Here is a 26,145-nt window from a genome sequence, read left to right as displayed (position 1 = left end):
AGGCTGCTTTCAGGGACAATTTTAATTTTAAAAATGATGAGATATTTTTTGCAGCCAGGATTGAACGTGTCCCATCTGAATGCAGTGCTCTGCCATTCAGCCAGGTTTATTCCATTTATTATTATCATTGTTATTATTAGGAATACCTTTGTGTGAGTGAATGAGAGAGAAGAAGTGGGTATTTATAGGTGTCAGCTGGTCTAGTAGCCAGACTCAAGGGTCAGCTGCCTGGGATGCTTCTTGTGGTGGCACCTTGACTTTTGGAAACTTCCCTTCCCAGTTGCCTGGCACCAAATTTAATTTCTCCTCAGCACTGAATAAAAGCATTTCTTTTTGGCTGGGGCTGTGGGCTTTTCATGGCTTTTAGATCAGTCTTGCTACCTGCCTTAAGTATCTGCTTTAATAGTGCTGTCTTAAACATTGTTTTAATCTAATGAAATGATCATTAGTTGCCTTGATTGAGGACACTGTTCTGAATGGCAGAACAAAATCATCTTAAAAGGATTTTAAGTAGGCTGTATTTGGCCTAGTGGTAATTACACTGGGTGATATTGAGCTAAATCATACTCAAGAATAGATCTATTGAAATCAATAGGCTCTGGACTATTTATTCCAGTGGATCTACTCTGAGTTTGATTTAGTTGTATTTAACTCTAGGTTAGCCTTTCCCAACCTGGTGCTCTCCTGCCTTGGCACTTTAAAATGGCACCTGGCTTTGCCTGCTTAGAGCTGTCCTTCTGCAGGGTAAAGTGCCATGTATCAGGTGCCACCATGAAGATGGAGGGGATAAGTTAAGGGTGGGAAAAATTTTTGGCCTGGCAGACCAGATCTTTTACCTCTCCATCTCCACACCACAGATCAGCTATTGACACCAGGGGACTGCTAGGTAGGTGCCCCATGCACTTGTCACAGCCCAAGGGGGGAGGAGAAGGGTCTACTGATTGGAGTACACTAAACCGAGGCCAATTCCTGTTCCTTCCTGAAAGTGAATTGCACTAAAATGTAGGTGTTTAGTGGTATGGATGCACAAAATACTGCACAAGAAACAATAAAGCGTATCTTTCTTGATTTATGCAGGGTACACTTTTTCCTTTTAGAGGGATCAATGGAAGGAGGAACATCAATCAGAAGCTGTCATTGTCGCCTCTAGCTCAGTACTGTCTGCACTGATTGGCAGCGACTATCCAGGGATTGACTCCCCCCCCCCCAGGCCTCTGCTGCACCACTGAACTGCATTTACCTCTGTGTGTCAATTTGGCTCCCGTTTCCGATAAGCCTAGCAAGTATTTCATAAATGAGTTGCCAGGGAATTTTGCCCATGCTGTTCCTTCCACCTTAACAAAAAAATAAACCCCAAACCTAAACCATCTAAATAAGCTGTGAAGAAGCTAGTTCCTCTTTATCTTGGAATACAAATGAACATCCTGTTTCCAAAGCCACCTGCAAGATACGGAAGCGGGTGAAATGGCAAGAAAAGAAGGGTGCTTCCCCTGACTGTATGCGCACACACCCACACCTTTTCTTATCTTAAAGGAAGGGGGATGTGCAGGATACGTATCTCCTGAAAGCTTCTTGAGAGCAGGGCTTTGCCTACCAGAGGAAGCACAGCAAATCAGTTAACCAGCATTGTCCAACCTGCTGCCCTCCATATGCAACTCCCATCACCCCTAGCTAGAGTTGGGTCTTATGGGAGTTATCCAGATCATCCGGGGACACCTGGTTGCCAAAGACTGCAACAGCCTGTTCCCTGGGTGTGTGAGGTTGTTGCTGGCTCCTTCTGCTTCAGCCTTGGTGCTTGTCAAAATATTTGCCTGTTGGTTGTGAGGAGGGAGAATTCTGCCTGTGGGGAGGGGGGAGTTAGCAGGATTTGTAGTGCTGCACAGTTTGCATTATTTGTCAGACAATGCATGTGTGGATTATCATTGGATCTAGCCTTGGTTGGTAGCATCCAGCAACTACTTGGCTAAGGCCTGTCTTTGGCCTTGTGGTTGCTGTTGTTTATCCCTTTTTTTCACTAGAATCCCTTTGGATTCAAACTACACCCAGGTTTTCCTAACAGAGGCAAAGCTTTAGATCAAGGGCTATTGTGGTTACAACAGAGGAACTCGTTATTTGGGCTCTCTCATCACAACAACCCTGTGAAGAAGATAGCAAGTGGCTCCTGGTGCGATGACCAGAGAGCCTTCATGACTGAGTGGGAATTGGGACCTTGATCTCCTCAGCCAGCACCACATTATTATGCTAGTCTTAGGAATTGGAGCGCGGGGTGCGGGGAGCTGTTGAGCAATGAATTTTCAGCAAGGAACCCCCTTAAACCTGCAAGAGGCGGTTTGTGCACCTCACCACTGACACCCTTCTTGGATGGGCTCCACGCTGCGTGAGGATAGCAGCATCAGCACTGGATTAGTGTTTGCCCTTTCTTCTTCAGATTATAAATGGTCAGATACTTCCCGGTTACAAGTTTGCGGCTTCTCTTTTCGGCCTGGGCTCAGAGAAACCCAGTTGTTCCGGAAATGGTTCCCTCTTCTTCCTGCCAGCTGTAGAGACTTTGCTGCAGATTGAGATAAGTGGAAGTAAGAACAGCTTTTGCAAGGGACTCTTTACAGTTCACGTAGAGAGTCCTGCTTGCAGGAGGCTTGCGGTTTGAGCACTTCTTTGGTTCATTTCCTCTGCTGTGTTTTTGTGTTTGTTTTTAAAGTGTGTTAAAGAGCTTATCCTCATCTCTGCACATTTAAATCAGCTTGGGCGTGGGGTCGTTACATCCAAACTTTTTCAAGAGACATGCCCTTCAGATGTGTTCCTCTTTGCACTTAAGCAGTTGTGGAGGCAGAGCATCTAGGAGATGAAGTACCGTATTTTTCGCACCATAAGACGCACCGGCCCATAAGACGCACCTAGATTTTTGGGGGGGAAATAAAGGGAAAAAATTTTATTTCCCCCCCAGGTGCGCTGCGCTACACCAGGAGCTTGGGGCGTGCGGAGCTCAGCGCGCCCCAAGCTTCTGCGTGCCGGCAAGGTCTCCGCTAGCGTGGGAGAGCCGGGCGCCTCTCCCAGGGCTAGCGGACCCCTGCGCTAATCCAGAAGCTTGGGGCAGGCTGAGGTCAGCGCGCCCCAAGCTTCTGCGTGCCGGCAAGCAGTCCGCTAGCCCTGGGAGAGCCGCGGGGCTCTCCCAGGGCTAGCGGATCGCTGCGCTATACCAGGAGCTTGGGGCGTGCTGAGCTCAGCGCGCCCCAAGCTTCTAGGTGCGCGCAAGCAGTCCGCTGCCGCCCCAAGCCTCGCGCACCCGGCAGGAGGTCCCACCGGGTGCGCGAGGCTTGGGGCGGCAGCAGACTGCTTGCCCGCACCTAGAAGCAGCGCGCCCCAAGCTTCTAGGTGCGCGCAAGCAGTCCGCTGCCGCCCCAAGCCTCGCGCACCCGGCAGGAGGTCCCACCGGGTGCGCGAGGCTTGGGGCGGCAGCGGACTGCTTGCGCGCACCTAGAAGCAGCGCGCCCCAAGCTTCTAGGTGCGCGCAAGCAGTCCGCTGCCGCCCCAAGCCTCGCGCACCCGGCAGGAGGTCCCACCGGGTGCGCGAGGCTTGGGGCGGCAGCGGACTGCTTGCCCGCACCTAGAAGCAGCGCGCCCCAAGCTTCTAGGTGCGCGCAAGCACTCCGCTGCCGCCCCAAGCCTCGCGCACCCGGCAGGAGGTCCCACCGGGTGCGCGAGGCTTGGGGCGGCAGCGGACTGCTTGCCCGCACCTAGAAGCAGCGCGCCCCAAGCTTCTAGGTGCGCGCAAGCACTCCGCTGCCGCCCTAAGCCTCGCGCACCCGGCAGGAGGTCCCACCGGGTGCGCGAGGCTTGGGGCAGCAGCGGACTGCTTGCCCGCACCTAGAAGCTTGGGGCGCGCTGAGCTCAGCGCGCCCCAAGCTTCTAGGTGCGGGCAAGCAGTCCGCTAGTCTTGGGAGAGCCGCGGGGCTCTCCCAGGGCTAGCGGATCGCTGCGCTACACCAGGAGCTTGGGGCGTGCTGAGCTCAGCGCGCCCCAAGCTTCTAGGTGCGCGCAAGCAGTCCGCTAGTCTTGGGAGAGCCGCGGGGCTCTCCCAGGGCTAGCGGATCGCTGCGCTACACCAGGAGCTTGGGGCGTGCTGAGCTCAGCGCGCCCCAAGCTTCTAGGTGCGGGCAAGCAGTCCGCTGCCGCCCCAAGCCTCGCGCACCCGGTGGGACCTCCTGCCGGGTGCGCGAGGCTTGCAGACACTCGCCCGAAGCAGGGGGAGCCCTCCCGAGGGCTCCCCGTGCTTCGGGCGACAGGCTGCCGCCCCAAGCCTCGCGCACCCGGTGGGACCTCCTGCCGGGTGCGCGAGGCTTGCAGACACTCCCCGCTCGCGCTCTTCCGGCTGGGGAGGTGACGCGCGGCTATAGAGGCTCCTGCCATAGCCGCGCGTCACCTCTCCAGCCGGGAGAGGGTCGTGGGGGGCTGCTTTAGCCCCGTGCGCGTGCTCTCCCGGCTGGAGAGGTGACACGGGGCTGTAGAGGTTCCTGCCATAGCCGCGTGTCACCTCTCCAGTCGGGAGAGGGTCGCGGGGCTATGGCATCTTCGCTCCATAGGACGCACACACATTTCCCCTTCATTTTTGAAGGGGGAAAAGTGCGTCCTATAGAGAGAAAAATACGGTAATTTACAAAATAAAAATGAAATTGGTTGCACGTCCCCGTCCCCCCCCCCCCGTTCCTCGCACGATGCAGCTGAAAGACAAGTGTCCTTTAAATGCCAACAGGCAGAGAGGCCTTTTACCTATATGCAGCGTTATAATAATTACTCCACTCATCATCATTATTTTTTTAAATTTGTTTATTATGCCATCAGTGCACATGGTACTTTGGAGTTACACAGGGCCAGTCTGGTGGAGTGGTTGGGTTGAGACGAGGGAGGTGAGGAGTTCAAGTCCCTTTTCAGCCATGAACCTTATTGACTGGCACTGGATCTGTTGCTGTCTGGGCTGGCCCTGCCATTTGTTAAAATGAGTCAGGAAGATGAAAGAGTCACATCCTTACTCCATTGGCAGCAGTGCCCCGCCAACCTAAGTCTGCCCATGTCAGTCCTCACCTGCTTGCCTTCTTACATGCATCCAGTTTGGGGGGTGCTCTGCTTCCTCATCCTTAGTCTTAGTGTTTGCCCTTGTATATAGGGGCAAAACTATACATAGGGGCAATACATAGGGGCAAAACTAGAATGAATGAATGTAAGACAGAGTTGTTCCGCCTGGCCTTTGGCTTGGAATCAACTTGATCCCCTCCCCCTCTATCCTTTTTCCTTTCTCCTTCTGTGATGGAACTCCTATTTGGGGACTTCCTTGGCTTTTTTTCTGGCCCACGTAGGACCAGTCTGGATAGTTGGCCTTGGTGAAGATTTGACGTTTTCACCCCCCAAAAGTTTTTGATTTGAGTTTCTACTGAAATGAGGCTGCATTTTAATGTTGTATTTTAATCTTGTTTTTAAGTTGTATTTTAATCAATTGTTTTATACCGGGTGTTAGCCGCCCTGAGCCCGGTCTTGGCTGGTGAGGGCGGGGTATAAATAAAATTTATTATTATTATTATTAATGAGGCTCTGCTTGTCATTGGTTCTGGCTCCTCCAGCTACTGTCGGGCTGGTTGCCTTCTGTCCCACCAGCCTTAAAGGTCAGGTTATTTGTTCTAAATCTTCCAACATTCAGCTTCATTGGATGCCCACAGGTCCTCATGTTGTTCTCCCTCCTTCATAACTTTTCGATGTCCACTTTCTCCATGCCATGCATAATTTTATGAACTTCTATCAAATCACCTCTTTCTTGCCTTTTCTCTAAACCAAAAAGCTTACGGGATTGCACCCAGGACCGTCATCATGCAAAACAGGTGCTTTATTACCGAGCACATCAAGAGTGCTTACAATTAACTTCTGTTGTGGATGCATGCTGCAGGAATGAAAATAGGAAGTTTTGAGAGAGGATTCCTACTTGAGTTTCAGCCTGTGCTAGTACAAGATCTCAGGACATAAAGACTCAGGAATCAGGACTTTCACGTGGTGGGCACCAACACTTTGGAATTCCCTTACCTTGAATATGAGGCAGGCACTATCTTTCTCTCATCTTTTCAGCATCTACTGAAGTCCTTCCTCTTCCAACTAGCCTTTTAAGTGGAGGTCGTTATCCGAGTCTGAATTTGCATTGGAACTATTTTAACTGTTTTTTAAAAGTGAAATTGTGCTGAAATGTTGCTACTGTTTTTATAGCTGGAATTGTTTTTGATTGTCTCATATATGAAACTGTTTTGGATTTGTTTTTACACTTGTTTCATGATTGTAGCTGTTTTACTTGGCTGATAATTTTTTCCAAAGTTTTTCTAAAGTTCAAGTTAAAGACCTCTCAAAGAAAACAGAGAATGGATTAATGACCTTTTATTGTATTGATAGTTTGCTTTCTCATTTGGTGAACTGACAAGAAATTGTACGTCAGGAACAAAATTGGGTGAGATTAGGACAATGGAACTTATGCTGGTTGAGCGTGTTGTGTTGGTCAGAAAAAATTACCCATCCAAGTTCCAAATGAATTCTTGAGCTTGCAAAACTGTTACATTGGTCACATCTTTTAAAAACACAATGAAAAGAAGGCATTTAAGCTACCTGTGGCATTCTTGTTGATTATTTTTGTAGAGTTAATCATGCCAGCTAACAGACGAATAATTTATTGTTAAATGGAGTTCAAATAATATTAGCTAAAGGACAAAACATTATGTAAAGAAACTTACCTTGGTCACTATGAAATTACTCCATGACTTGTCTGCCACTGTTCTGTAAAGAGTATATAAACCTGTTGGCCCTTACCCAGTACAGTGGTACCTCGGGTTACAAACACTTTAGGTTACAGATGCTTCAGGTTACAGACTCTGCTAACCTGGAAGTAGTATCTCAGGTTAAGAACTTTACCTCAGGATGAGAACAGAAACCGTGCAGCGGCGCAGCAGGAGGCCCCATTAGCTAAAGTGGTACCTCAGGTTAAGAACAGTTTCAGGTTAAGAATGGACCTCTGGAACGAATTAAGTTCTTAACCAGAGGTACCACTGTACCAAAAAGTATCCAAATTCTGCCATCGAACACAAATATGTATGTAAAACTTTTTTTGTGGCATATCAGCATTGCTCACTGCCTGCTGCTTTTATGATTCAAACTGATTTTGTCACAAAGAAGAAAATGGCAAAGAAAGATTCACTTTCTTTCTTCCATTCTTTTTCTGCTGCTGCTGCTGTTGCTACTGCTACTATATCAATATGAACTGGGAATTTTACCAGGAAAAATTGAAACCTAAGGTTCAATAGATAATTGTACTATGTGTTGATGAGCATGGAAGTCACAACCTTTTGTTTGTGCTATACTTTTGACACTTTAGAGGGACAGCAGCAATTTGGCTATGTCCACAATTTGATATCCATGCTTCAGATGAACATATTTAGAAAGTGTTGCTGTTGTTTCAGGTTCCATAGACCTCTTGCTCAGACACTATTTTCTCATTTTGTTTTGCAGGCAAAACGGAACACCACTTGGATAGAGAGAGACAATGTGAACACAGCAGATAAGGTAAAAACTGCATGCTTGCGGAACACCTGTTCGGGAGAGATGTCTTAATTTGTGCTCTCACCTTACTTCACAAGCAGATACTGGGAGATGGGCTGATTATTTCTGTACAAGATTTGAGTTGAGTTAATGTAAGCTGTCTTTCTCATTCTTTCCTTTTGAGGTCATACTGTCTTTGTGCTTTTAACTCTGCATGAACCGAAGTTTGGAAGGGTGGAAATAGGTTATCTAAGCGGGGAAGATAGGACGGCATTGTTAGTCACATAACAACGAATTCACCAATATGACCCAATCCCCAAAATCAAACATGGTGGACTTTTCAGTCTCTTGCAGACTGAAGGGCTACAGCTAACATCCAGACTGAAGGGTTACATTGAACATCAGCTGCCTGTTATGAACAATTCATATTTCCATTTTCATGAATGAAGCAGGTAGCAAAAACCAGCAACTGGGGGCTGTTCTACAGTTCTGCATCTTGAAATTACAGTATTACAAATAAGGTTTTAGCCCTCAAATTTTTTTGATGTGGACCAAAACTGAGATTTTAGTGAACAATTTATTTTGGGTTTTATTATTTGTACAATCACTTTCATGCACTTAGAAAAAAACAAGAGAGAGAAAGTGGATCTCCAAATTATATCCACTACAGTATTATGGGCTAATGACTTGATAAGGTGTGTTTATGTAATATGTTACAGGTGCCACATAAAACTTGTTCCGCATTGTAAGAAATTGATATTTTATTGTGGCAGCACCTACGCTCTGGAATTTCCTGCCTACTGACATCAGGCAGGTGCCTGCTAAAAATATTTTTCATTTAGGAAAGCCTATCCAGGCAAGTTGAATGTTGAGGTGTGTAAAAACTGGTTTTAGCTGATTGCTGATTTTGACTATTATTATAATGTTATAAAAAGTTGCTTTTTTTACTCTTTTTATTGACAATTTTCATTGCTTTACTCTTTTGTAAACTACCCTGAGTGTTTTTTTAAGAATCAAGTGGCATATAATTTTTGTGAAATGAAGAAATATGAATAAACACACACATATATAGATACACATATACAGAGAATGAGAAAAACAACCTGACCTTTGCCTGCCTAGAATGTAGCTACTGATAAAGGTAGGATTCCTATCCATTTTCGCACCTACTTCTGCCTCTGGCCCCACCTGCCATCACCATGTGGCCCTCCAGAAGTCTGTTCATGAAAGAATGTGGTCCTCGTGCTGAAAAAAAGGCTCTCCACGCCCCCTGCTACAAGAATTAAGGGGAGAGGCTTCCATTTGAACAGGAAAAAGTGGAACTGGAACATGAAAGAAGCTCGAAGGTGTTTAAAGTGAACTAACCACAAGTGTTTTGGTTTGAGGGAGGGCCGGAAGTGCTGTTTTTAACCTGCTTTGCTTCTTAAGGCGGCCCTACCTCCCTGCTTCCGCTTGGCTTGGCTTTGGGTACATGTATCAGCGGCTGGTCCCCTGTGAGACCCAGAGTGCGCCCCAGCTGATGGTCTGCCTGCAGCCACCAGCCATGCTCCCTTAGGGGACCTTGTCATGAGAGATGTGCCGCTCTCGCCAGAGTGGGACGATGAGTGTGGCTAAGGAACCCAGGCTCCCTCGCATCCTTGCCTTCCTCACGCTATGGATCAACGGGAAGCGCCGCCCCGAGCCTTGCAGCCTCCCGCTGCCTCCCGCAAGCAACCTCAGCAACCCGGTCAGTACTTTGGCTTGGCCTGGCGGACAGTCTGTTCTAGCTGTGCTTATTTGCTTTTGTAAGCCATAGCAGTGCGGCAGCTTCATGGATGATGGCTTTTTCTTCTCCTTTGGCTGTACTCTCATCATCTGGCTGGTCCAAATGCCAGCTTGTTGGGAAAAAGCAGGTCTGGGTGTGGTCAGTGCCAGGAATGGGAACTGTACATATGAGTCCTGTTGAAGAAAGGAGGGATGCAGGAAGCTGCCTTCTACTGAGTCAGACCACTGGTCCCTCTAGCTCAGTATTGTCCACACTGACTGGCAGTGACTCTACGGCAGGCTTCCTCAACCTTGGGCCTCCAGATGTTTTTGGCCTACAACTCCCCTTATCCCTAGCTAGCAGGAGCAGTGGCCAGGAATGATGGGAACTGTAGTCTCAAAACATCTGGAGACCCAAGGTTGAGGAAGCCTGCTCTATGGCATTTCAGACAGGGATCCCTCCCAACCTTATCCAGAGATGCCATGGATTGAACCTGGGATTTTTCTCATTGCAAAGCAGATGCTATCTACCGCTACAAATGGAAATTTCGCTTCTCTAATTTGGTTCTCTCGGTTTCTTATTTTTTCCTGTCGTAAATTCAGCACTTTACATTTCTGCAGCAATTTGTTAGTTGTTGTTGTTGTTTTTAAAAGTTTGTTCATCTTTAAAGATTCATCATCGTGTCTGTGCAACTTTCTCCTAACAAACACATATTATATGAAGTTTTGACTAATGTACACATTTTTTGCAAGGAATTTCCCCAGATATACAGCATTTGTTAAGACTTTGGTCGTTTGGAGAGCTGCATTGCAAAATTTGGAAAAATGTGGATTTCGAAGGATAGCTGCATTTCAGTTCTCGTATTGTTTTGGAAAGTGCAGATGCAATAGATTCGCCTTTGAATACAAACTGAGTCAAATGTCTCCCCATCTACCCTGAGCTGCGCAAATATAAATAATGAACAAGCCGAGGTGGAGAGCTTGTGGCCCTCCTGATGTCCCTGGACTACAGTTCCCATCATCTGCGGCTATGCTGGCTGGGGCTGTGGGAGTCTATTCTGGGTAGGACTACACTGAATACCTTTACTTTTTTTATACTGTGTACCACCCACAATTTTTCCTTTTTGTAAGCGAAACATAGCAAGCCGCTTAAAGTGACTCAGATCTATGTTCCATCTAGCTCAATATTGCCCACACTGACTGGCAGTGGCTTTTCAGGGGTTTCAGGACAGGGGACATTCCCAGCTCTACCTGGAGTAGCCAGAGATTGAACCTAAGACCTTCTGCTTGCGGAACGTGTGCTCTCTTCCCATGAGCTTATGGCCCTTCCCCTTAAAATAAAGTTAAGATTCTAGTCCTCATACTTCTGCATAAAGAGCTGCATTAAATAGAAACATAGCCCTCTACTGAGTTAGACCATTGGTCCATCTAGCTCAGTATAGACTACACTGCCAGAATCTCCCCAGAGTTTCAGACGGGAGTGTTTCCCAGCTGCGCCTTGAGAAGCTGAGGATTTAACCTGGGGTCTTTTAAATGCAATGCATGTGCTCTACCACTGAGCATGGGCCAAGCAAATGCCATAGTTACAGCCCTCTGTAAATGTGACATCTGAGTTTGCTTGCTCAGTCTTCTTGTTTCTGATACAAAGTCTGTCTCTGGTTCGATATTTCCGTCTCAAGACCGTGCCAGTTTCAAGCATTGGCATTTCCTCAGTCTCCCCCTGAAGTGAAGAGGAAAGTTGAGGGGGGCGGGCAAGGCTGCCAAGAGGCAGACAGACTCCTTGGGTTTTTTTTCTTCCCCAGAACTGCTCATGTAGCTAAGCAGATGGCTTTGGGGGTGGGGGTCTGCTTCCTCCATGTTCCAGCCACACTGACTCTGTTTTGCAACAAACATGCGTGTTTGCTGTAGGGTGGTGGGTAATTCTGGTGGCGCAAACATTCACACTCGTTGCCACCCGCCAAAAAGCGACGGGAGTAGATGGCAAAATGTACTGCAGTGCTTAATATCGTGGGAGGGGAAGGGAGGGAGAGTGCATATGTTAATTGTGGGGAAACAGCAAATGTTTGCAAGCCACCAAGCTGCTGACTTGAAAGCTTTCCTGCAGACAGAAGCATGACACTGAGGCAAAAGTCAGAGTCTGGTGGCTTCTTTAGATCAGAGACAGGGGAACTTCGGGCCCCAGGGACCAAATATGGCCTTTCAAGCCTCTATCTGGGCCTCTGGTCTCTCCCCAGGCCACAACCCCTACATAGCCATGACCCTGACAGCCATGTTGTGCATCCTCCTTGAGTGTTTTTGCCTAGCTGGATTGCATCCTTGGACTCCGACAATGCCTCTTCCTTGCCTGAATGGAGGTTTTCACACCTGTACACATGCATCCCTGTTCCCTCTTCCCCTTCCCTTCAATCTGACTTCTCCCAGCAGTTTCTCCAAAGCTGCTGTCTTTTGGCAGCTGCTAGGGTCCAGTGCCCTGGCAAGGTCCCTCTCAACCTGGAGCCATCCCTAGGTATCTCACAAGATAGCTGTGCATGCAACTGCTGCTGACCCTTCTCTCTCCACCCACACCATCCTCAGTGATCTGCTTAACTGATGCCAAATGTTTGGACAGCTTTACTTGGCCCCAGCAGTAAAGCTGTCCAAACATTGCCCCTCCTGAACTTGTGCCCAGATCTGCTTCCTGGAGCTAAGGCCCTTTGCTCCTGTTCACTGTAAACTGTGGCCATGCTTGGGGTGGGGCAGTGTCCATGTAATGTATGAGTTGACAGATCCCGCAGTGTCTTGACATTGTTTATGGAACGCTGGATTTCTCAAGGCTGTGAGTGACTCAGACTCGTGTGCTGTCGAATCTCACTTTGCAGCTACCTGCATTTGCGTAAAGGATGTGCAGCTGGTCTCCTCAACTGCAGGAAGTGAGATAAATGCTAAGCACCGCAGCCCTCCAGATGTTGTTGGACTCCAACTCTCATCAGCCCTGACAATTGGCCATGCTGACAAGGGCTCATGGGAGTTGGAGTCCAACCGCACTTGGAGGCAGCTAAATAGGAGCTCCTTTCAAAGACCGCCATTCTCCATTGTGTTGCTGTTCACCAAAGGAATGCATGTTGCAGCTGCCAGCACCTTGTCCACCTTAATGTCTTCTACATATTATAAATATAATGTGGCCTTGGCATGTCCCTTGATTATAATAGGAAAATCCCTATACAAACACTGTAAGAGTTCATAGCACTTCATACACTTGCACTGCTTGCTCAGTGCTGGCAATTCAGTACAAATGCACCAAGATGGGTTTTGTGCACAACCACCAACATCTCGGTGGCTTGAGCTTGCCTGATGGGCTCAAGCATATTTTTGTGCTTGGAATCAATGGGGCAGTTAAGTAATTTTAGACTCTGAACTCAATGGTTTTACTGGGAAGGGAGAGCAGGTGCTTTTAAAGATGGTTAATGTGTATTACTTGATTTAACTTCAACCAGCCCTGCTGTGCATTCTGCTAAATCCGGCAGGTTTCTTGGCCCAAAGTCCTGCCTTGACGGTACCTCTGCTTGGAATCAAGCAAGCAGTTAACAGACAGACTGGCCACAGGGGCAAGGATTCTGACCCTTGACTCTCGTGCTATTCAGTGGCAGCAAAACGTAAAGAGATTCTGACACTGGTGAGAGAATTAGGCTGTTTTCTGCAAGCTCAAGAGCATTGTATAATCTCTGATTGTCTTATTGTTCTTTTTAAAGCAAGAGGTCTTCTGGTCTGTGGGACCAGCTAACCTTTCCCCCCCCCCCTTTCTTTTCTTTTTCCTCTTTAATTTTAGAATGAAGGCTCTGTCCAAGAATATACCATCACATACCTTGTGAAAGAGGGGTCTGAGAAGGCCGATCCATCACAGTTTGAACTTCTTAAAGTCCTGGGACAGGGTTCGTTTGGCAAAGTGAGTTCACCTTTTTGGCGTCTGTTAGCTGAGCTGATGAAGAGGAAAATGTGTGTCTCGTACTCTCGAGAACTACAACCCAGTGCATGAAAAGGATGTGTGCTCTACAGTATTGTGCAAACTTTTTTTTGATAGTCTGGATGCAGCCTTTTTCCTTTTTGCAGGGAATCTAGAGTTGAGGCAGACACAAGGGCACATTTATGTACACACCCTAGCTTTTTTATTTGTTGGAAGCTCTGGCCAAGGCTTCTACTTTCCAGTTGGTCAGTAGGCACTGCCTACTCATTTGTAGATTTTTTGCCTCTGTGTGGACTAGAAGCTTAGGATTTCTGGCTTCATCTGAGACAAGATCCTGTAAGTGCAGAGTCTAGTAGTGGAACAAATATGTCTGGGAGTAACAGGACCCCAGATTAGACCTGCATGTTGCATTTGCCAACACAAAAATGACTGTTGTGGTGAGCCCATCATTTAATGCTTTATTATGGCCTTCTCTAACCTGGTACACCCCAGATGCTGTTGGACTCCAACTCCCACCAGACCCATACAGTGTGACCAGTTGCCAAGGGTGGTTAGTGTTGTAAGAGGGCATCTGGTTGGGAAAGGCTGCTCTACAAAGTCTTCAGCAGTATGTGCGTTTCCGGAAGTAAGCTGCATTCAGTTCAGTGGACTTATTCCCAGGTAATATATCTAGTAACCTTCTGGCATTTTTGCTGGCCAGGTTTAATTCAAATCCATCAAACCTCCTTTGGGGAAGGTTCTCAGGCAGGGTGGAAGGAGAGAGAACTTGCCCATGTGACGACCACCTGGTGGAAACCCTTACACATATGGTTCTTAATTGTAAACTGTACGCTGATCTCCATCAGCAATTTCTAGATCAATTCTGTATTCCCAAATGGAAACCAGAGTTGGAGGTCATACATTTTCTATTACTGGGGAATGATCAGGAGCTTACCAAGTTATTGGCTAAATATCTCTATTTGGTTTTTTGCCATCTAAATACACTGCAGACGTCTGATCTCCCTGGAGACCTAGAGATGTGACGATAGATGGCTCTGCCTCCTTTCTTTTAGCAAATGTTTTGTGCCACTGGGGAAGTGGTAATTCTGTATTGATTTGTTTTGAATGTTTGTATGTGATGCCAATAAAAGGTTTGATGATGAGGATAGTAACCTTCTCTGAGCTAGTGCCTTCCAGATGTAGAACTCCAGCTCCCATTATCCCTTGTCATTGGCCATGCTAGCTGGAGCTGATTGGAGTTGTAGTCCAACACACCTAAAGAGCACCAGGTTGGGAATGGCTGCCAGTGGTGGCAGAAATACTCAACATTTCACACCTCTTCTTTTAAAGTAAAGTAGTAATACCTCTGATCAGGTACACAGCACCTTGCCACTCAGCTGCTACACACACAAACTTAGAAGCAGTGCTTCCTTTCAGGACAGGCTGCTGGGTTCCCAGTCAGGCCTGAGGCCATTTTGTTCTTATAAATGGAGTACTTAACCTTCCATTGCAGCATTCATATAACACAGTCCAAAAGTGTGGAGCAAACACAGAGATGGCATTGCTTCAGGCTGCTCATCCACACCAACATTCAGTGGCAAGCTGACACATTCTGCACTGGCTGCAGCTTCCATAAAGCACCCAGACTCTGTTGATCAGCTGATTGTCAGGGCTTGCACATAGCTCCATGCGCAAGTGCCAAAGCCCTAACTATCACCTGCATTGCTCTGTGTGCAGAGTTTGCGAGCGCCAACAATCAGCTGCTATTCAGCGTGGGTACAAACAGGTCTTCTGACATCACTGATGTCAAGTGACTGACAGGTTGGGGGCTCTGCCCCACCTGTCAAATGTGTCTCATAGGCGATGGAGGAGGTAAGGACCCAGCCCAGTTCTCCACTCCTGTGTAAAGGCCTTTGAATCTGAGGAAAGGCTTGTCGTGCTCAACTTATCCTATCTCTAGGCATAGACAGGTAGAGACAATTTGAGGTTTTGCGGAAAGGGTGCAGCATGGCAAAATGCCGAGGACAGACCTGTTGGGTTCTGTTTTTGTTTGTTTGTTTGTTTGTTTGTTTTTAAGATGAGAGCAGCCCCATCCAGTGTTGGAATTGGCAGTTGCAGTCAACTTAATTTATTGGCTTGAAAACACTAGGGAACAGTTAGAAGTTGCCTTCTCCCCACCTCCGAACTTCAAGGTGCTCCTTTCACTGAATTTTTACTGAGTGTGACACTCTCTCTATATTTCTTTCTGTCCTGGCCTTTCTCTGTGCAGGTTTTCCTTGTAAGAAAAATCACCCCACCGGACAATGGCCACCTTTACGCCATGAAGGTCCTAAAGAAAGCCACCCTGAAAGGTAACAAGCCCCACTTTGTGCTAGGAACCTGAATGAACCAGGACGTTGTGGTGCAGGGGATACATTTCAGGCACACGTCATCCTTGGCCAGCATTATCATCGTGCTCACTTGCAGTCAACTAGCTTTGGGTTGAGACTCAGTCTTCAGAGTTGATGCTGGGCGCTTTTTTTCCAGTTGTGATATGTCTGAATTGAGCTTTCTGTGTTGACAGTGCGTGATCGTGTAAGAACAAAAATGGAAAGAGACATTTTAGTAGAAGTCAACCACCCATTCATCGTGAAACTCCACTATGGTGAGTGCAAAACTTCACCTTTCTTCTGGCATTCTCTGTCTCTTTCCATCTCCCTCCCTCCCCACCCCTTGAAATTCTTCCACTTTCTGGACCAAATCTCTGTTATCCCCACCTATTATACAATTTGTTAGTTGGCGCTGATTCTATCTAATTCCCCTTAACTTGGGACCAGAAGCCCACTTCAATCCCCTGTTTGAAACCTGGTTAAATGGTTCATGTGGGGCACTTTGTTTCTGGGGGAGGGCCAGAGGAACAGCTGCCTTCCCCAACCTAGTGCCCTCTAGATGTTTTGGACTACAACTCCCATCAGCCCCAGTCAACATGGAACTGTCCTTGTGCGTGCCTAAGGCTCCTTTAACCACTTGAGACATTGCTCAGGCTCATAGCTGTCAACCTTCCCTTTTTTTGCGGGAAATTCCCTTATTCCAGCGCCGTTTCCCGCTGCTTCCCACTGCTATCCCAGATTGTTAGATATCCCATAGACTGTCCCCGGGATAGGTGAGGCTGCTGATCCCTTATTTTCGAGGCTGCTGATCCCTTATTTTCAAATCTGAAAGTTGACAGCTATGCTCAGGCTTGGCTGGCTAGGTTCTCCTCCAACCGCTGGCAAGCTCTGGGGATGCTGATTGTTCTGTATCTCACATCTTAGCTTTCCAAACGGAAGGGAAGCTGTACCTCATCCTCGACTTCCTCAGAGGAGGAGACCTCTTCATGCGCCTTTCCAAAGAGGTGAGTACATGCATGCACCATGTGGCTCATGGGCAGTTTGGCTGTATCTGATTAGATGTTGGGGAATTTAAAAAACTGTGCAATGCAGGTATTGTACAGCGGTGTGGGGATGTGTGGCTTACCTTCTAGGTTAGAGTGTTGGACTGGGACTGAGAAGGTCCTAGCTCTAAGTCCTGCTGAGCCATGAAGCGCAGTGGGTGGCCAGTAACTGTCTCTCAGCCTAACCTACCTCAGAGAGTACTTGTGAGACTAAACTAGGGGTAACCATGAAAGCAACTTTGAGCTCCTTGGAGTAATGCATGCATATATAATGGAGATGGGCTGCTTTTTGAAGTAATGAGCAAACATCAGCCCTCTTTAGAACGGCATATACATTCTGCCACATGTTGCAGGGAAGTAAGCTGGCATCTGCAGGAGGGGAGACCGTACATGTGCAAAAATACCCATCTCCGCAGATGCTCGCACTGTACTTGTGGACAACAAGGGAGGGGGCAATGGCAGCGGTGGGGTGTCTCAGTATGCGGCCCTTTCCCTGCCCCCACGTAGAGGAGCATTAATGCCAGAATAGGGCTTTCAATAGGGTAGTGTGCAAGTGGCTATGAGTCTCTCTACTGCTGTCATTGATGTATGTTGCCCATCTATGCAGTGGGGATAATGCTGATCCCAGTAAGTCTGCCAGATCTTCTCTTGGAACTGTAAAATGCTGAAGAAATATAATTGAGCCCATGTACAGTGGTACCTCAGGGGCGCGGGTGGTGCTGTGGGTAAAACCTCAGCGCCTAGGACTTGCCGATCGTATGGTCGGCGGTTCGAATCCCCGCGGCGGGGTGCGCTCCCGTCATTCGGTCCCAGCGCCTGCCAACCTAGCAGTTCGAAAGCATCCCCAGGTGCAAGTAGATAAATAGGGACCACTTACCAGCGGGAAGGTAAACGGCATTCCGTGTGCTGCGCTGGCTCGCCAGATGCAGCTTGTCACGCTGGCCACGTGACCCGGAAGTGTCTGCGGACAGCGCTGGCTCCCGGCCTATAGAGTGAGATGAGCGCACAACCCTAGAGTCTGGCAAGACTGGCCCGTACGGGCAGGGGTACCTTTACCTTTACCTTTACCTTTACCTTTACCTTACAGTGGTACCTCGGGTTAAGTACTTAATTCATTCTGGAGGTCCGTTCTTAACCTGAAACTGTTCTTAACCTGAAGCACCACTTTAGCTAATGGGGGCCTCCTGCTGCTGCCGCCCCGCCGGAGCACGATTTCTGTTCTCATCCTGAAGCAAAGTTCTTAACCCAAGGTACTATTTCTGGGTTAGCAGAGTCTGTAACCTGAAGCGTATGTAACCCAAGGTACCACTGTATATCCCACAGCTTGAGAACCTCATCACACAAGCATGCAGACTCTCTTATGCAGCAACCTTCATTTTGCCTTTCATCTTTGAAGGAAAAACAACCTGCAAGTTTCTAACCCTCAAGATGGCAAAAGATGAAAAATACATTTTGCTGCCTCAAGGCAGCAATCAGAGATCCAGAATTGCTTACAGACTGCATTGAGTTGAACTTTTCAGATAGCCTGCTACTTTATTTCTATCTCTAAAAATAGTTTTGCTGTAAGCAAATGCTTGCCATGCCTAGCCAGTCCTGCCAGTCCTATGAAAACATGTGGGCAGTGCTGGTGAAATCTCCCCAAGGCCTTGCAGGGGATGTTGCAGACTCTAAAATGTTAGAGGGTCAGGTGTGGGGCTTAAGTGTTGTAAGCCACGTCAATGCCTTACGTTTAAAGCAGTCTTATACCTCTCTGACAGTCATTACTTCTATGAATCCTGGGAACTGTAGCTTGTTATTGGTGCTGTGAGGGGTCTCATAACAACTCTCAGCACCCTCAGCAAATTACAGTTCCCAAGATTCTTTGGAGGAAGGAAGCAATGACAGTTTAAAGTGGCATAGAGGTGCTTTAAATGTAGGGGGGTGGGCAGGCAGAGATGCAGTGGACTGGCCGCATGATCCATGTGGGAGACTTGATCACATAGGAGATCCCTGCAGAAAGCAGGCCTGAAGTCATTACTCATCAGCTGATAGGCAGTGATTTCATGGCTGTTGATCAGCAGTGATCAATTTAGATTCCAAACTCACAAAGTGGAGAGACTATAGAGGGAAGAGTAAGGAGAAGGTACAGCAATTCTGTTTCCAGACGACTTAGGCTGCCTCAAAATATGCAGACTGTCACGTTTTTAAGACCTGTAGGAGGAAGATTGCGAGACTGTGTGTCAGCAATGGGAGGCAATGCAGTAGGGGGAAGGAGAGAGCAGTGGATTTGACAACTGTCTTCAGAGCTTATACGACAGTGGGTCCATTTGCCATTTCCTCTGCACTAAAGGGGGGAGGGGCTTGGAATTCCAAAAACCAGTTTCTGGGAGAGGAAGGATGCTGTAAGTTTTGGCATTTGAAGAAGCAGGCTTTTGGAAGAAGACAAGAAGCCTCACCCCCCCACCCCTTTTTTCTTCTTTGTCAAGCAGAGCAAAAAAGGATTGCAAAACAGTAACACATTATCTCCTGTTACACCATAGCTGCTTGAGCAAAGCGATTGGTTACCTTGGAGTAGGAGGGGGAATGGCTGGCAGGAAGTGTGGGGAAGAAGAGGCCCCGATGGGGTAACAGGAAACTGCTCTGAGAACAAGGAAGCATGTGACACCAGGAGGACAACAACTAGATGATCTTCAAACAAAGATTCCAAATCTGTTCCCCCCCTCCCCACCCACTGCTGCTTAGCAACTTCTAAATGTGCTTTTAAAATTGATGCATTTACTAGAATTGCTTGTAGAATTGAAGCAATGAAGTATATTTTTAATACAGTGGGAAAGGAATGGGGAAGGATCTTTGACAGAGCAGTATGTGCTCATCACATTTACACTAAGAGTGACTCCTGGAGCTTAAGAAAAAGCTGTGCAGGAATGGAACCCAGATTCTGCTGCAAGAATAAATTATATCTGTCTGTCCAGATTCAGAAATGCTGCTTCAAAGAGCTTAATAGCCTCATCCCTCCAAAAAAATAAGTTGGGATAGTTTAGCACAATTACTTCTTTGAAACCTGGCCTGCCCTCTCTTGAGATTTACCGACATCTGTGCATTTTTTTTAGCCATTTCTCTACATGAGTAGTGAGGTCTAGAAACTTGCAATTCTTTTTCTTCTTTAAAAAGAAAAAGAACATTATTATTGATATTTATTAGTCACTTTTTTCAGAAAAAGGAAACTCAAAGCTTTATTGAACATTAAGAACAAGGATAAACAACCTAAAACACACAAGTAATATATGTAAGAAACTGATCTAACACAACCCCACTATTTTTACCTGGCATCTACAGTTAGTGATGGTGCCAGACATGCGTCCCTGGGGAAAGCATTTCATACATGGGGAGCCACCACTAAGAAGGCCCGTTCTCATGTCACCCCTCCACCCGTCCCTCAGGTGGCACAAGGCAAAGGGCCTCAGATGAAGACTGCAGAGTCTAGGTTGCTTCATGTGGAGAGTGGTGGCCCTTGAGGTATTGGGGTCAAGGCTTTATAAGTTACAGAATTTGACATGGAATATCAATAGTACTTGCTTGCCTAACAGTCTTAACAGACACATGAGGCATACTCAGACCTTTGCTGCTGTGTTAGTTCTGCATTTCCTGACCTCAGCTGACTTCTCCGTTCCTCCCAGGTAATGTTCACAGAGGAAGACGTGAAATTCTACCTTGCAGAGCTGGCACTTGGCCTCGGCCACTTGCACCGTTTGGGAATCGTATACCGGGACCTTAAACCAGAGAAGTATGCCCCTACCCCTTCCTGGCTCTCAGGGAGGCCCTGATCCAGGCCGGTGTTTACATGCACTTCCCCTTTTCCTGAATGTACAGCTTGGCAGGCACTTCACCAGAAACCCTGCAACTCTGACCTGACTCGCCACCAACTCTGGTCCAGGGGGTGATGGGTGGAATCTGAGAGCTATTCAGAAACTCTAGCGACTGGTGTGGAGACACCTGGAATCCTACTTTTCCTCTTCAAATGAGACCCCAAATTCTTGGTTTGGGCAGAGATGAAGCCCACCACACCAGGCGTCAGGGGCTGCCAACTGTTCCTAAGCAGACCATCATTCTGCCAAGGGCACTTTGAGGGTGGGGAGGACAGGATGAAATGTCATGTATTTGTTTCTTCACCTTCTGTTCTTTTCCTTGCAGTATCCTCCTGGATGACGAAGGCCATATCAAACTCACAGGTACAGCCTGCCCTAAAAAGTTGGTTGATTCCTGAATGTGATGATAAACTGCTTTTCTCTGTCTTGTCAAGCAAGCAGCTCATTTATTTTACTCTTTGCTCTCTCTATCTCTCTGTCCCCCAAACCCCCCTACTGCCCCCAACTTCTTACCCCTTTTGCAGACTTTGGTCTGAGCAAGGAAGCCATTGACCATGAGAAGAAAGCCTACTCTTTCTGTGGGACAGTGGAGTACATGGCACCAGAAGTGGTGAATCGCCAAGGCCACACCCAGAGCGCTGACTGGTGGTCGTATGGGATTTTAATGGTACAGTGTTTTCTTCCTTCCTTCCTTCCTTCCTTCCTTCCTTCCTTCCTTCCTTCCGCACAGAAGCTGTCATGGCAGCTAACACTACCTTCCCGAACCTGGTGCCTTTGAGATGTTTTGGACTGTAACTCCCATTGAGACCCAGCCAGTACGGCCAATGGCCAAGGATGATGGGAGTTGTAGTCCCAACAACATCGGAAGGGACGCAAGCTAGGAAAGACGGCTCCTAAGTGCTTACTGAACAAGGCATAGCGGGCCTCTGAAGGTTCTTTTGACATCTGCTTGCTTGCTAAGTTGAAGAAGGCCACATACCACTTGGAAAGAGTTCTCATGACAGGCATTGCAAGGATGCAGTGGTGACAGGAAAGTGTTGCTTATTTACTGCTGTCGCTACCACTTTATAACGCCCATTGGGATTGGTACAGCAGGAATGTTACAGGCATGTGAAGTTAAATAGACCAATCCCTCCCTAGTCTTTATTGAAACCTTAAGCAACCTACAGATGTTTAGGACTATGACCCCTATCAGTCTCAGCCAGCACATAGCTTTGGTCTGAAACATCTGGAGGGCCCCCACTTGAGGGAGGTTGCTGCATAGAATGACCCTGGCCTATGTATTAATTTTATGCTGCAGTTTTGCCACTGTTCGGGGGTTGTGTTTTGATAATATTATTTCATATTTTATATTAGCTACCTTGAAAGAGCTTTGCTCTTTAAAGCAGCCTTATAAACACATATATAAATAATAGTCAGGAGAGGAATGTTCCACATCCCGATTGCCAGCCTTCTTGATGAGAACCTCAGATCCACTAGCCAGATATATTGGGCCCATGAAAAGGCGTTGTGGATGCCCCCAAGAAGATAGCCTTAGCATCGACCTTGTTGTCCAGTAGGACAATCGTCCTAAGGACCCTCAATACCACACCCAAGACCTCTTCCGTCAGCTCAGGAATGGAGGCTGTAGGGAAGCATTTTGAAACTCAGTGTTTGGCTGTGTGGAAGCTGCTAGTGAGGGTGGGAGTTAGCTGAAGAAGTGCTGCCATCTTGTGGCAATTAAATGTAAAAACTGGCCTTGCTAAGGTTTTTGTTTGTTGTTGTTTTTTTAAAGGGGTGAAAACAGCACAGGGGGCCTTGTGGAACAGGTTTCTTTGGCATAAGCCAGCGGTTCTCAACCTGTGGGTCCCCAGATGTTGTTGGACTACAACTCCCATCATCCCTGAGCTCTGGCCTTGCTAGCTAGGGGTGATGGGAGTTGTAGTTCAACAACATCTGGGGACCCACTGGTTGAGAAAGGCTGGTCTAAGCTGTCATGGAGGTCACTTTATCAAATGCATCCTTTGTTCATCTTCAGTTGGCAGAGTGAAAGAGCAGCCGTGGGTGGTGCTGCTGCCATTGTCCAGGAAGGTGAGAGGTGGCTGCCACCACTTACACCTCTTTCTGGCCAGCCAGCACCAATAGAATCAGCCTCTTTATTGAACACTGAATCCCTCTCCTCAAGGAGGAATTATTTTTTGAACTGAGCATACTGCTTGCAACAACACTGAGGTTGGTTGTGCTGAGAGATGGCGACATGCCCAGGGTTACCCAGGGACATAGCTGGTAACGTTTCCCCTTTTTTAAGGGAAATTCCCTTATTCCAAATAGGATTCCTCACAAGAAAAGGAAAAATTTGACAGCTATGCCCAGGGAGGCCCATGACTGAGCAAAGATTTAAACCTACCCCAACACTGGTCCTACTCGGACCCTCCAGTCTAGGGGTAGCCAACATGGGACCTTTCAGCTGTTGCTGGGCTACAACTTCCACCAGCTCCAGCCAACATGGCCCATGAAAAAGGATGATGGGATATGTAACATTAAGCACCACTGAAGGTTGTCCCCAGGGCCCCCTGGTTCATGTGTGTGATACTTTTGCTTGCTCTCCTTTGCAGTTTGAGATGCTGACGGGGGCCCTGCCATTCCAGGGGAAGGACCGGAAGGAGACAATGACTCTCATTCTCAAGTAAGACCACACGGCTGCAGAAGGTTTGCTTTGTGCCAAAGACCCAGCCAGCAACTCCTTTACGAGGAAGGCCTTCCTTTGCCCAGTACCACCAAATGATTTACTGCATAGTGTCACAGAGGCTGTTCCTTGGTCTTCCCTGGAGGGGATCATGGGGTGGGCCAAAGGGAGTGCAGGGGGTGGTTTGGACCCAGGGTCTGCCGGTTGCCGATCTCTGCTGTATGCGCTTGGAAGCCATGCCATTGGAACATGCCTTTTTCTAGCCCAAGGGCTGCATTTCTTCATGGCCAACCTTTCAGGGTCTGCATGCCAGTGGTAAACAGGGTCAGAGGCATAAGCAGGCAGAATCTCAGGTATGACTTTTAGCTTTCGTACAACAGGCTAAATTCCAGCCATGAAAAGCCTGCAGTTTCTATAGCTCTTTATAGACCTCTCTCCATTCAGGCAAGGAAGAGGTGATGTCACAGTTGAACGGCACATTCCAGGCAAGGGGAAAACACTGGATTTGGGGCAGGGCCATGGTGGGGTGTGTGGCTTCTGAAGAGACTTGAGAGCCAAATATAGAGATGTGGGGGGCCACATTTAGTCCACGGACTGGAGGTTCCCACCCTTGCATTGGAAGCATAGTTCTGTGTCCCCTCTGCCATTTCAAGAGCCCAGGTTTGTGATGTGGAAATGACAGAGCACACTGTATCCTTTGGCTCTGTGCTGTGAGAGGAAAGACAGCAGAGGGCGGTGGCGTGTTGGGGAGATGGAGATGCTACAGTCTGTTTGCTGCCTTCTCTTTCTCTCTGACTCATGGTTGGTTGCACAATTCTTTGCCTTTTGTTTAGAGCAAAGCTGGGCATGCCCCAGTTTCTGAGCTCTGAAGCGCAGAGTCTCCTGCGAGCCCTTTTCAAGAGGAACCCAGCCAATAGGTTAGGTAAGATGTCCCGACTTGCTTTATATCCAGCCACATCCCTGACACAAAAAAGTCTGCCACAGATCGGTAGTCAGATGCACATTGAGTTTTTTCAGCGACATGGCACAATGCTGCTGGAACTCACTGACACAAAAAGTTTAAATCCTCCTGTGAAATTAAAACTTTATTAGGGTTCAGAGGGGTTTGTTTGTTTGTTTGTTTTGCAGATTTACAAGCTGCTTGGCAGCAAGAAGCTATAGAAGCAGTGTACAATAATGAAATGAAACGCAAATGATATAGACTCTAAAAACAATGAAACCGTTTCTTCAGTCGTACAGTTAAAGTTCCATAAAATGCGTGGGGCACACACCAGGGAATGCCTTCTTAAACAAAAATGTATTCAGTATCTACCTAAACAGCAAGACACTAGGCCAATTCCAGAGGGCTGGAACCACAACACTAAAAGCCTGGTTTCTAGTACAAAGTGCACCTCTGGAGCATGCAGCACTCCCAGCAGTGCTCCATCTGTGGAGCACAGTTGCCAGGCAGGGATATACGGGGGGGGGGGGAGAGAGAGAAATAGCACCTTAGCTACCCTGGCATCATCAGTATGATGGAAATCAAAGGGGTGTGTGTGTGTGTGTGTGTGTGTGTGTGTGAGAGAGAGAGAGAGAGAGAGAGAGAGAGAGAGAGAGAGATCCTCACAGGATGCTTCCCCCATTCCTATTTCATGCTTTAGCTCAAAACTGAGAGCTACAGTGCAGGGGTGGCTCACCTGTGACCCTCCAGATAGATAGTGCTGGACTACCAACTCCATTGTCATTGACTATTCTGGCAGGAGCTGGGCTTCAACAACATCTGGACAGCCACAGGTTATCCCTTCCTGCTGTGATAACGTTAGCAATACAGTCAGGAGACCCCTATTGAATCAGATCAAATGCCCATGTAGTCAAGCCACCAAGATACTCTGTTTACTTTTTTTATTTAGAAATTTATAGACGACTCTTTGCCAAAAAGTCACAGGACAGTTTGCAGCATAATAAACAAAATGGTGTCTTTCTGTTTCAGGTTCTGGTTCAGATGGTGTTGAGGAAATAAAGCGCCACCCTTTCTATTCCACTATTGACTGGAATGTGAGTACCAGTCTTTTCCTCTCAGTTTTTCTCTTCAGTCCTGCAAGTTCTTTAAAATTCACATCTGTAACTGGTAAACAGTACAGCTATGGCTTTTGATTTGCTGTGATAGGTGCTAGTTTGGACATACTGGCTGTTCCGGAGAAGGGAACCAGAATTCTGGATCCTGAAAGCAACTTCTGTGGCTCCCCAAAATTATGCAGATAGCTGGAGAGCAGCTGTGGGTGGTGGTCTCCTTTCAGTTTTAAAAGCCAACCAATTGCTATCCCAACTCTGCTCTATGCAGTTCTCTGAAAACAAAATGGCAGCCAACTTCAGTCCATGTTGTCTCGTAATGCCATTTCCCCCCAACTATGCCCATGTGACATCAGCTGATGGGCAGGGTTCAGTCCTGCTGGGTACTGCTTTGCCAGCACATACCCTGCAGGGAACACACTGGCAAAGACCCATCCCCACAGGTCAGTCATTTGCTGTCGTCATGATGTCAGGTAATTGACAAATGGGCAGGACGACCTGCCTGTCACAGTTGACCCGGCAGTGGGGTGGGATAAAGATTAGGCCCACAAAGCCAAAAAGGTTCCCCACCCCTGCTTCACATAAAGATAATGTTTTTGCATGAAGGAGCATTTCATCATGTGATCCCACCTTTCCAAAGTGATGTGCTCCAGGGTCAGGTTAGCACCTGGGGGAGCACAAGGCCTCTAATCAGAATTTTGCTTTGCTCCTCTTCCTTTTGGCTTTTTTGTTGCATCTGTGTCTCAGTTTTTGGAATGACTTACTTGGTGAAATGGATTCAGCTGCCCCTTTTCACTCTGCAGAAACTCTTTCGCCGAGAAATCAAGCCACCTTTCAAACCTGCCGTTGGCCAACCAGATGATACCTTTTATTTTGACAAAGAGTTTACCTCACGAACGCCAAAAGGTTCGTATTTTGGACTTTGGCACAGTAAGAGAGGTGTCTCATGATG

At 47.5% G+C, this 26,145-nt stretch overlaps 1 protein-coding gene across 1 annotated transcript in view; it reads left to right on the top strand.

Moving 5' to 3' along the window:
• The window catches only part of RPS6KA1 (ribosomal protein S6 kinase A1), a 93,075-nt gene that overhangs the window by 53,568 nt on the left and 13,362 nt on the right, over positions 1–26,145 (top strand). Inside the window, 12 exon segments of the mRNA XM_081202746.1 lie at positions 7,531–7,584; positions 13,109–13,225; positions 15,492–15,573; positions 15,786–15,866; positions 16,516–16,595; positions 20,291–20,397; positions 20,805–20,842; positions 21,004–21,146; positions 23,074–23,144; positions 23,978–24,066; positions 25,114–25,178; positions 25,997–26,099. Of these exon segments, the coding sequence (XP_081058872.1) occupies positions 7,531–7,584; positions 13,109–13,225; positions 15,492–15,573; positions 15,786–15,866; positions 16,516–16,595; positions 20,291–20,397; positions 20,805–20,842; positions 21,004–21,146; positions 23,074–23,144; positions 23,978–24,066; positions 25,114–25,178; positions 25,997–26,099 (1,030 nt within the window).

This window comes from Podarcis bocagei (assembly GCF_964188305.1).
Source record: "Podarcis bocagei genome assembly, chromosome: 7".
NCBI lineage: Eukaryota > Metazoa > Chordata > Lepidosauria > Squamata > Lacertidae > Podarcis > Podarcis bocagei.
The sequence above is the reverse complement of the archived record's forward strand: the minus strand, read 5'-3'. Positions and strand labels throughout refer to the sequence as shown.